Here is a 13,129-nt window from a genome sequence, read left to right as displayed (position 1 = left end):
CCACCGCGCTGCCCGCCGTGGTCGGCGACGCCACCGGTGACTTGGAACTAGTCCGCGGGGGCGGCGGCGGAGGCATACGCTTGTTCTGCAGGTCGGGCGTCCGTTCGGGCACGGGCGGCTTGCCCCCGGCCTCCGAAGACGTGCTGCTCAGACGTCGCAATACCGGTTTCGGGGCTACCGCGACCGCCGGACCGGTGACCGGCACGGTGACCGCCGTCGCTTCCACCGCCCCCGCCTCCGCCGCTGCCGTCGTCGGTTCCACCGCCACTGACTCCACTGACTCCGCCGCCACCGCCGTCGCCACTGACACCGCCGCCACTGACACCGCCGCCGGGATAGTCTGCAGTTCGTCTAGCAGAGTGTCGAGTGCGTTCTCCGCACCGGTTGGCTCGCGCTTTCCAGCACTACCGCTGCCGTCGTCTGTTCCTGTTCCGGTCTGCTCCACGACACTCCCCTGTCCAGCGACACTCCCCTGCGAAAACCACACAAAAAACCCATTTTAATAACGTTCGGTTGACTGCAACGTACTTTTGCACACGTAAACATAATATGTTATTTGTTAAGAGGATGTCGGCGCAATATTTGTTTTGTCTCTCAGGCCCACCCGCACGTCGTGGACAAAACAAGTTCAAACAATTTTTGAACAGTCTCAGGGCAAAAAATATCAGCTATTTAAACATTTACCTCGAGCACAGTACTGTTGAGGGTTTGACGCAATATTACGTAGGTTTTACGTTTTATTAAATTATTTGACTTTAAAAATTAAATTTTTTTTTTTTTGTAAATTTAAACGAACACTTTGATGGTTTTCCACAATGTCTGCAATGGGTTATTTCACTGTCTAAGATTACTCGCGGAAACATAAGGGAAAATGTATGTTGTTTTCGCGAATTTATTCGGTTCGTCTATAAGTTGCGCGCGGGCCAGAGAGAGAGAGAGAACTGACAGTGCGCAGACATCCTCTCAATATTATATAGAAGGTAATAATTAAATACGATAATATAATATGACGACATATGTCAGGATCTCGCTGATATAGGTCGTTTCGTAAAGAGGACGCCGGCCGATCTATATATAATAATATTAACTAGGTATAGATCATCCGGTAACCGGCGGTTACCACCATACGGGTTAAGACTTCGCGGCCAATACGAAGATTAACGAAAACGGAACTTCAGTGTATATATAGGTACATTAATATATTTAGATCGTCTTGGCGTCCTCTTGACACGTCGTGCGGTGATCACGATGGTTATATATAGTTTTTTTTTTTTTTAAATCTATATCCGACCGATTTGTCGTGGGGTACGCGAGTGACTGTCTTTCAATCGAAACAACGAATAATTACTCTCAACTTAACAACAAGGGTTTCGGCCGAGTTTTACTTTCTAAACCCGAACTACGAACTCGCGTGAGCTCAGTGTGATCATATTATTATTATTCGAAGTCATTAAAACGATTGGACGAAAACGTTGAACGACCGTCGTTTATATGACTTAAATGCGTGGTAGTCGTCGATCTTCTATTCGAAAGACGATACGTTTAACGCTTTCACGCGAACGAATATTATGATAAATTATGTTTTTCATTTTATATCTCTGAGAGCGGCCCGGAAATATTATTATTATTTGAATTCTAATAAAAAAGTGTGCTCTTATAAATGACATAAATCGTACCTAGTTTGTTTACGAACGTTTTGATAGAATAATATATTTATTCGAGTCTTTATAGGACAATGATTTTTCGCCCCGAAACGAGTCGAAGGGATCCGCGGCGGATAGTGTTTTTTTTTTTTTAATTTGGAGGATATTATCTTGTCTATGTTTAATCGTTTATTTTGTGTAAAATATCAAATTGTATTGTTTATCTCTTCCACTATCTACGGTTGAGTGTCCGGTAGGCGGAGCTCGCATATTATTATTGTTATGTTACGAATCACATTTGCTTGCAGACTTAATTTTACTAGAAGTGTTTATAGACCGTAGGAATTGTGTGAAAAATGTTGTCTGTGAGTTTTGCATAGCGATTAATATTATACAATATAATATTATTACAATGAGGCTGAAAAGAATATTTTAAAATTAAAAAAAAAGTCGCATAGTAAATTGTTTTTTTTTTAATCAAAATAATAACTGTTAAGGTCGATCGTTTATTCACGGTTTCCTTTGATTACCCTCTCAATTTATTACTGGAAGAAAACTTTTTCGCCATGTATTGATTTCATTTTTTAATCATTATAAGCGGAGGTTCGATGACGAATGATCAATATCGTTCGGATTTCGTGATTTTCGTTATTTAGTGCAAACAATGATTTGTAGAAAAATGTAAACACACATAGAGGCAGGTTATGCGATTTAAGATTATTCCCTCCGTCGACAGAAAACTGACCTAGCCCGCGACCTACGATCGTTCGGTCCGTCGATAGAAACAAATAGATTCAAACATAATAAATAATTATATTATGCAGAGTCGTGGAGTAGAAGACGAGCGTTTATTTTTTAAAACTTTATTTAATCAAGCGAAATAATAGTGACGATAAGCCATCATAATAACAGTTCGGGAACATCACAGGTATAATAATAATATTATAATTGGGTACATTGTCTCTATTGTTGTAACAGAATATTGTTCATCACGATAAATCGCATTCAACGGCGTAGGTATTATTATTTTATTGTGTCTAGACGTGCTATATAGTCTAGCACGAGAGACTTTATAACCTAAAACGACGTGCGAGAGAGATTTTTGTTCGTTGCCGTTTTAATTACGTGAAGTTATGCACATCACAACGCGTCGGGCGCGTAAGCTTTAAAACTAGATATTATATTATGTACTTTTTTTTTTTTTTAACAAAATTTCTTTCGCGTGTGCATAATTGATTTCATTTAGGGTCGTGGGGGAAACGAATCGTTAATTGGAGCGAACGTGGAATATAATAATAATATTATGCATTCTATCATTGGGTTTCTTATAACATGTCACATAAAGGAGCTGCACAACGGCGGTTTTTAAATATTAAGAGAGGATACGCTTCGTTTGGCGCTCCGAAAAAAAAATTCATCTCACGAGAAATTGATTTTTCCTGAAAATTTCGTTGGGGCGGGGGTCGGGGTTATCCCCGAAACCTCCACGTTTAGTACGGCTCCCCCGAGAGTGGGTCTACAGCGTGTTTTATAACCAGCAATTTGTTATTATTTCGTTGACGAGCGCTAAATCGTACGGTTGAGATCGTACGCCTACCCATATATGATATTATGTGGACTCGACGGGAAATTACGCTTTAAACGAAAACCATCATCGGACGACTCCGAGCAGGTTAACCTACCTATATATAATATTACGCGATTAACCGGTAACAAGTTTATCTCCGCGGTAAGCACGTCTCGGCGCGGGTGCGCGGAATTAAATTGTTTATTAGCGCGTAAATTATATCAATGTTTTAATAGAAATCCGAGTCGGTACGAATAATAATAATAATAATAATTATAATCGACATTTTTGTTACGCGCCCGCAGTCGTGACGAGGTGGGTATAGGTCGTCGCCGTCGTCGTCATATTAATACTGTACGCGAGCCCAATCACTTTTTCTCGAAACGATTGAAAGACAGCCCATCACACCAAATCCTTATTAATATTATATACAATATAATATGATATTGTGATTAATTATTGTGCGCAAACGTGTTATTATCAATCTACGTCCAAGCTATATGTATAATTTAAATATTAATTACGTCTGTGCAGTACAACATATATTATAAGCATTATTATCAGCGTGTGTGCGGCGCAAGACCAACCAGCTACGTGTCTAAGAAAATAATATTAATATATTATGTTGAACGCGTGTAAAAATATAAAACACTTTTCCGAACGGACGTCCATTCGATGGTGTTTTCGTTTTCGGACATCAATCAGGGGGTAGTTTATCTTTTAAATAAAAAGGCCCAAATCATTACCTACCGTCGTAGGCAATCCCAAATCGTAAACCACGCTTTAGTAGGCGTACACCGTTAAATATCCGTCCGCCCGAGTGTTTTATATCGTCTAATAGTTCATAATATTACCTAGTGGATCGGTATGACGTCACGGCCACCGAAGTACGCGCAAGCATGCAGCAGCCAACAGGTGTTACAATAATATTATTATAATATATTGATACGCTATCTATTGTATTTTGATCCACTACGCAACAGAGTATAGGTAAGTATATTAAGCCAGACACGGATTGCAATATAATATGATTAGACTTGATTTAGACTTGGTCCCGTAATACAATAGAATCGATATAACGTTTAAGTCGTTCGCGCGAGGGAGGGGAGGTCCAGGTCCCCCGAAATTTTTAAGAGTAGTACAAGAATTTTACATTTTTATACGTATAAGACGTGTCCTGCAGTATAGGTATCCATATTAAAAAACAATTTCACCGAATTTTTTTTTCAGTTACGGCTTTGAGTGCCGTTGATTTTGCTGGGGCAAAGTGATTGGACGAATCGATCGTGTCCACCGCGGCTATTAATGGGTTTCGTTTGTGTATAAGCACAGTGGCGTATTCACGATTTCCTTCTGGGGGTTGATATCAGACAAAAAAAATCGGCGCATCAGATGAATACTCAGCAGCCTCCCCCTTTAATCGTTACGTTACATATTTTATGTACGATGAGGTGCACTTATATATAGGCATGATCATGACAAACGAACTTATTAATTAAAACAAGCCGAATAAAAAATAAAAGAAAAAAAGGCTCGGGGAGGGGTTGGGTAATATATAATATATCATCCAGATCACCCCTCAATCACCATAAATACGCCACTGTTTATAAAAATGTATAGGTAGTAATATTATTGTTAAGAAATAAAATATTCTATTATAATATAATAATAGCCGATTAGTGATTTTGTTACCGTGATATTCTTTCTACGACGACGGTTAAAACGTTTCGGGTTAGTCATTTTTAATTTGGTTATTATTAGTATTCTGTGAAATTACATTGTACCATAATATGGCAATAGAGAAAAAAAAAATAGTCCGGTATTTACCAAAGTCTATTTGATCTGAAACACGGCGAGTTAATTTGCAATGGACGTCCGCGGCACACTATACATTACAATACTTGCTCACAATCTACATTATCTGTGCAGGTATTATTCACACACTATATTAAAAAGAACAAAAAAAAAAAAAAACACACGCAAACTAAATAATAAATACAAAAAAAAAAAATCATCAACAAACCAAATGACGTTTGTGTAGAACAAGTAAAAAAAAATTGCAATTCAAGTGTAGTTGTATTAAGGCGAGAAAAAAAAACAGGAAGTAATTTTATACAGGTGGTGTACAATACATAATAATATTAATAATAATAATAGTAATAATAATAATAATAATAATATTCATAATATAATATTATTATCGCGTAGGACCGACTTATACATTTGTTGTTGTTGTTGTTGTTGTTGTTAAAAGCACTACAGTTAAACAAGATATTAGAAAAAAAACAATATATTTACAAAAAAAAAAAACATTTCCAATGTGAAATTAACTTCTTTTTGTACGATAGTTAAAACGATATCAATAATAATAATAATAATAATATGTCGTACGGTGTGAGGGTGATTAAAAAGATTAAAAAGATTTAAAAAAAAAAAAATATAAAGACGAACGATATTATATATTGTGTGGTTTCATCGCGGGCTATTCGTAAATGTTATTAATGTGTGTCTGTGTCGTCTGTGCGAGCGAGACAAAGGTAAAAACAAAAACTATATAAACTGTGATGGAAGAAAAATTAAAAAAAATAATAATCGTTGTACGACGATCTGCTGGCATATCAGTGTAAGTATAATAAAAATGTCGACTAAAAAAATCCATGCAAACAAGTCATCGGATAGGTATTATTATAATATATATATATTATTATCTAGGTATGAAAATAAAAAATTACTCTTTGCGGGTGCCAAGATGTTATATTATTGTAATAATAATATAACATTGTATAAAAAAAAAAATAGAGGATGGGGATGAAACAATATAACATAATATATATATATATGTCGACATATAATAGATAAGAAAATATATAGAAAAGTAAAACCACAATAATATATTAACAATGAGTATATATTGTCATACTGAACCGTTTACCTGAACCACGGTCATGTATTGCAATATAAAAAAAATCTAACGAGTGGAGCATGCACCGTCAGTATAAATACGAGCTAAAAACAAAATAAAACCAAAACATTTAACGGAGATAATAATTAATAATACGTTGATGAATCAAAAATGGGATAATAGTAATAATAATAATAATAATTATAAATGAACGAAACAATAAAATATATAATAATATGATAAAAAAACGTGAAATCAATAAATATATATAAACTATAATAAAAGTCGGATGAACATGAAAATGAGTCAAGCAGATGAAAGTAAAAAAGTATTACATCAATTCATAAGCATAAAAAATACAACGATTCGAAGATTTTTGGACTTGTATAAAACAATGAAATAACAAAAAATTTACTCGTGGCTAGTAATCGCATCCTTGAAGTTTGCACTCCAACGCCAACCAAACTGGTAGCCGATTTAAAACACAAAAAATAAAAAACAAAAATTAATTTCTATAAAGCTTTTTTTCGGGGTTGTTTTTTTTTTTTTAAAAGTAATCATTTAAAAATTCTATTGATAAAACATGTCCCGCGATATAATATATAAAATATAATAGTCATTTACGATAATGCATATATTGCGTAAGTATGTATATATATATATATATTATAATATAGTATAATAATAATAATGACGTTACGAAAATGTAAAATGCAAAATAAACGTTAAAACACATTGGAAATGCATTATAATAATAATAATAATAATAATAATAATAATAATATATATGTAATATGTTTGGTTATACACACGTTAGTAAAATAAAATATATTAACTAAGTTTTCGTAAAAAGCAAGTTTAACTAAAACAATAAATTATTGAATAATAATAATAATAATAATAATAAAAAAAAAAGAACAAAGCTATATATGTTTCTGTAAAACTCCGCAAGTCCGGCAAAACTTGCGGGTTGAAAATACGAATATGAAAACTATATAATAATATATTATTATTGTATGACAAGAGGACCCTCCTCGACAGAACGAGATAATATTATAATAATGTCGTTATTTTTTTTTATTTATTTATTTATTTATTTTTTTTTTTTGTTTTTTGTTCGCAGCCTAACCAAAGGAAAAATCGAAAAATAAATTCGACACTTGTCGTGTCACCGATGTAATACCTTGGCGGACGATGTAGGCGTGATCGGCGGAGTGTTGTCTTCGTTGGTGGGCGACAGTCTGGCGTCGGGCAGACGTTGTTCCTGGACGGAAGCGAGCCTGAAAAACATGATATTAACATATTTGTATACCGCGCCGGTTAGGATTGTTAATATTATGGTATACACGAAAATCGTACGTATAGGTGTACGCGGGTAGGCATAATATTATGTAAAACGTCTTTACCTCAAAAAATTGTCAAATTGTTTTAAACGGCGTGATTTTTTTCGACTAACTGTTACGCTAGTGTCTACACGGAATCTCGCGTAAAGCAAAAATAATCTGTGACGCGGTCACCGACTCAAAAAAATCCGTAAAATATATCTACTCGACACTGTTTTAAATGATATCAAAATATAAAGATATAATACAATATTAGTATGTTTACATTGTGTACGCAGGGTGGTTCAGCTCATCCCATTTTTTTTTCTTCAATAATGAAATTATTCAAATCCTGATTTTTGGAATTTTAAAATATACTTAAATACCACGCGTTTTCAAACAAATTGTTCGTACCACTTAGGAGGGTCCTGCGGCGATACAAACTTCTGTTTTTCAAATGAGAACCCTCCTAAAATGTTTGACTGTAAATTATTTAGTGAACATTTTTGTTGACAATGTTGATGTACCCAATTCAAAATTCGGACGAGTGGTTCCTCAGTTATTAAAATGCTTATTTTAAGGATAATAATATAGTCCTAGAAATCAGATTTTAAAAAATATAAAATATTCTCATAATATAAATGTACCAAATATTGTTTATTGCGGATCTAGTATTTATTATACTTGGACCATTTTAGCAAATTATTAATGTCGATAAATTAATATTAATCACAAACATTTTAAAATCTTCCAAACCCAATACCATAGACCTGTTATCTATCCTATGTACACAAAGTTAAACTTCTCATAAACTACTTACTGAATTTTGATTCTGATACGTCAACATTTTCAAAAAAAATATCATCTAAATAGTTTGCAGTAAAAAGGGGTTTCTCATTTGGAAACAAAAAAGTTTGTATCGCCTCTCCTTAAGAGGAACAAAAAATCTCAAGAATTTGAAAATATAATATGATCTTCAAATACTTATGTTTAATGATTCAAAAAAATAGATTTTGAATGACTGAATTATAAAAGAAAAAAGGGGACGAGCATGATTGGCGAATCACCCTGTATATCAATGTGATGGTTGGTTAAAACAAAGCCAGCTAGTGTAAACCGAAAAATTTAAAACCACGTGAAAACGCGTTCGGTTTTTACCGTCGAATCTATGTGTGCAAGAATGTCGAAAAAAAATTGAATTTTCACCGATAATATTACCGATTTGTAGGTAGACGGCCTTGTTTGCATTAAAATTCAACCGTATGCGTAATGCGATGTATAGCACACGCAGTTGCAATATACAAATATAATAAATAAATAAATACTAATAATAATACTATCCTGAAGAACGTCCATCGTCAATAATATTATAATTAACGTGTTTACATTATTATAATAGTAATGTTGTTTTACATACCAATAGGATGCTACCGGTGCGTTTGTTGTCTCTGTCTTACTACAAACACATACGAAATTGCAAATTTTCGTTCACAAATCGTTTCAATGGTGTGCTGCTGTATTAGAGTGAACTGATCTATTATAAAACCTTTGGGTAAGGCACGTCACCTGTGCTCAAATGTTGGATTTTATTCGATATTTTAATTTTCCACCGATATTATATATTATATGATCATTCTTAATTTGTGATAATATTCACATCGCTTGAAAATTAAAATATCGAAAAAATCGGCCGCCGGCACAGCTAATGTTCTCACCCAAAAGTTTGATGATATAGGCCACTGTATAATATCAACACTAACAGCACACCGCATTGGAACCGACGAAAGAAAATTGTCCGTGTCGTACGCGTGTAAGACGGAGACAACAATATGGGTGGGCGTCCTCTTATAGTATGTAAAACAATATTATTATTATCATAACGGTTAAGCGTGATACTATTGACGATGGACGTTTTTCTAGGACAATCATAATCGTTATAGTGTTTATCCATTAAGATAAGTATTCAATACGTTTTATTATAATATTATAATGTAGGTACAATGATGTTATATATGCATTGCATAATGCATTACCACCGCGTATTACGACAATGATTTACCTCTTGAGTGTTACAAGCGTTCCGGTTAATTTTTTACACCGTTTGAGGGCGCTTTCTAGACGATCCGGCTCTTCTTTGAGAAACCTATATACATATACACGGGAGAAGACGAAAACTTGCATTATTACATTAGGTACACATTATTAATATTGAATCAGTCAATTACTTTTCCTCGGTAACCGCTCTGTCCATTTCCTTCGTCAATACTGTACGGATCGACTCTTGTAAACTCGGGAACCTCAATTTCAACTCGGCAACCGTTTTGCTATACAAGAACGTATAAATAAGAAAACCAAGATAAATTATAAATTGCATATTATTCGGGGGTGAACGATTTAACGCGAGGCGCTCGGAAAACACTATCGATTTCGAAAATATTTCTTTTACATATTATATTATATTAAGTATTGTTACGAAACAACATTTTTGGACAAAAAATATTTCACTATCCATTGTCGTTATCGTTTTTCAAGTTTTTACTTTTTCGGACGACAACATACCCTACATTATTAATTTCACATTCCTAAGCAGTATATATCATTCGGAGTATTTCGATCTAAAATAATCATATTTCGCACAATAGTTGTTCATTGGTTACAGCATATAAGTTATAGCTTATAAGTGTTTAAAATTTATTTGATGTGTGGGAGAGTATTGTGGTCATATTGTGGACCAACATTTCACGGGATACATATTAGCTGCACCACAACACTCCTTTCATCGAAACTTTAAGGTACTTTATAGGTACTTATACACTAAATTATTGATTTGTACACATCGAACTACTACAAAAAAATGTTCTGCTATAGAATAATAGGAATTAAACGCGCACGTTGTCATTGAAAAAAGTAAAAATTTAAAAGAATAAAATATGTAGATACTTACTTATATAAATATAGTTAAAAATAAATTTTCTTTAGAAAAATTTTGTTTTTGAATGACTTGGAATTATGTAAAAAAAACATTCTCAAAAATACACTAATTGGTTTTCGAAACGACGAGTGTCTTGCGATAAATGGATCACCCGGTATGTTAATATATTTCATATACTTATCGCGTAACGAGTATCGTATAGTGTGCAGATCTATACTTAATATAGTAGAAAATTGACGTTCAGACGAAATTGCGTCGAAAAGCAATTTGCCCGTATGTGCGGTGGGGGGGGGGGGGGGCGAAAATGAGGAAAAATGAATTAGTGTTCGCATTAGGTTTCCATAATAATATGTTGCTAACGGGATTCGCCGACGGGTTGGGTGCAAGCCACGTGAGTGGGGTTGGTGGGGGGGTGGTGTGGTCGGAGGGCGAAGGAAAACGCGACGTCGTAATGATTTTGGCTTGGATGTATACGATATACTCGTGTCGGCCGTGATATACATTTCGGATAATATTGTACCTGGATTTGCTGAGCACAAGCGCCATGTTTTCCACGTCCGACATGTTTACCCTGGACTTCTTGTTAATGACGTTTCCCCGCAGTTCTTCCACCGTGCTCTCGAGCTCCCTGCGCCAACACACGCGGAAAAACAAACAAGGTCCATTAAAGGAAAATTCGGCGGCCAAAAACGATACACATTCCGAACACGTATTGGATCGATCGCCGAATTATAGACTTATTATTATAAACGCACACACACACACACACACACAAAATATACTACAGTACCGCGTGAATCCGATATTTATTATTCGCGGCGAGAACGGTTATATAATAATAATGATAATTATTATTATTATACACGGCCGGTATAATAAATATTTAAGTATACCCATACGGTATATTATGAGGTAAAAATACAGCTAAGCCATCTGAGATAAAATATAGGAGCGTCGTGTTAACGTAATTTAAAATAATATACAGGGCGATTGCGACCGGGCGTGCACACCCATATTTTTTTCCTTTAAAGATGAAATTATTCCGACTGCGATTTTTGAAATACACTAAATGACAAAATTTTCAAATTCTTGATATTTTTGTAGGTATAACTTAAGTTAAGGAGCGTGGCGATACAAACTTCTGTTTTTCAAAATGAGAACCCCTGTTTTATACTGTTAATTGTTCGGTAGATGATTTGAGAAAAAAAAAATGTTTGATGTACCTTATTATATCAATTATTATTATCTTATTATAATTCAAAATTTGAACTAAATAACTCAAAAATGAGTCATTCGAGTTTTGATTTTGATTGTGTAAACATTCCCTGGAAAATTATCCGCTTAATAATTCACTGTGCAAAAGGGGGTTGTTATTTGAAAAACAGAAGATTGTATCTCCGCGGGACATCCCTTATAATAGTGGTACAACAAATCTCGAGGATTTGAAAACATGGTATTTAAGTAGTTTAAGTTAAAAATTTCAAAATTCAGAACTACTGCATTGAAGAAAAAGGGAGGGAGCATGTTTGGTGAATCACCCTGTATGTATGATATATGTATCGCAAGGATACCGTGTATTTGAAAACACGAAAAACGACTTTAGAATTATCATAGATACTATAAGGTACCTGTTTAAATATCGTTAAAATACACACACCTTCCTGCCACATTTATACCGCGGTATAAACCGATCGTTGTCGCGCGGTATACCGCGGAGCGATTCTTTATTCATCGAGGAGCAGATAGCGGTGAGGTTATCATCATTATATGAGTTCTCAAAGTTGAAGAATTTGGAGGAATCGATTGATGTGCGAAAAAAAGAATTCCATTACACAATGTACAATGGGCTGCACGCAAGTCTAACCATACGTCGTATTGTTGGCATAATATAATATGATAATATTCGGGATTTCCGGCTAAGAAACAACGATATTTTTAGGTACTTCCGCGTGAACTGAGTGCGCACAGTCAAGTCATTATTGTACATAATATTATATTATTATTGCTTTGTGTGCACGTGTAAAATTACTAAAATTATGTTCGCCAACAACTGTTGACGGGAGATTTTCGGACGATATATTGTTATTATTATAACATCGCGATTGTAACGAGTCGCCGCGGTGTGAAAAAAAATTCCGTTATCGTACGAATCGTTGACTGTTGTTTGTTTGATATAATATTTATTTATCTACGACGGTCGTCGTATTATAATGTATAACAGTATACGGAGTGATCCATTTAACGCAACACTCATTAGGCAGGTATACTTCAGAAAACACACTAACGTTTTAGAAAATATTTCATTTGCATCATTTTGAAGCACAATATTATTTGGAGTATTTCAATCTATAAACATCAAATTTTGGGCCAGTAGATTATTACTTATTAGCTATGAGTTATAAGTGTTTAATGTTTTTAAATACTTGTAAGTTATAACTCGTAAGCTACTGTGGCAAAATTTGAATTTTTGTATAATATCTAAGTACTCGAAATAATATTCTGCTTTGGAACGAGGAATTAGAAATGGGTGTTGTCATATGGCATTTTTTTAAAAAAACCATTACGATAAAATAGTAAAAATGTTCTAAGTTTTATAATTACCCATGTAATAAAAATATTTTCAAAAACGTTAGTAATTTGTTGAAATAATGAACGCGTCTTACGTTAAATGTATCATTCAGTATAATATATCATATACAGGATGGTATTCACCGAGCACGCTTACTCCCTTTTTTTCAATAATGGAGTTATTTAAATCTGATT

General features: G+C 34.4%; 1 protein-coding gene across 1 annotated transcript in view; it reads right to left on the bottom strand.

Annotated features, from left to right (window-relative positions):
- Positions 1-13,129, bottom strand: part of LOC132946910 (coiled-coil domain-containing protein AGAP005037) — a 238,621-nt gene that overhangs the window by 5,057 nt on the left and 220,435 nt on the right. Inside the window, 5 exon segments of the mRNA XM_061017029.1 lie at positions 2-472; positions 7,296-7,392; positions 9,494-9,577; positions 9,660-9,758; positions 10,887-10,994. Of these exon segments, the coding sequence (XP_060873012.1) occupies positions 2-472; positions 7,296-7,392; positions 9,494-9,577; positions 9,660-9,758; positions 10,887-10,994 (859 nt within the window).

The sequence above is a fragment of the Metopolophium dirhodum genome, chromosome 6, assembly GCF_019925205.1.
Source record: "Metopolophium dirhodum isolate CAU chromosome 6, ASM1992520v1, whole genome shotgun sequence".
Taxonomy (NCBI): Eukaryota; Metazoa; Arthropoda; class Insecta; order Hemiptera; family Aphididae; genus Metopolophium; species Metopolophium dirhodum.
Note: the sequence above shows the minus strand (reverse complement) of the source record. Positions and strands in the feature narration are given on the sequence as shown.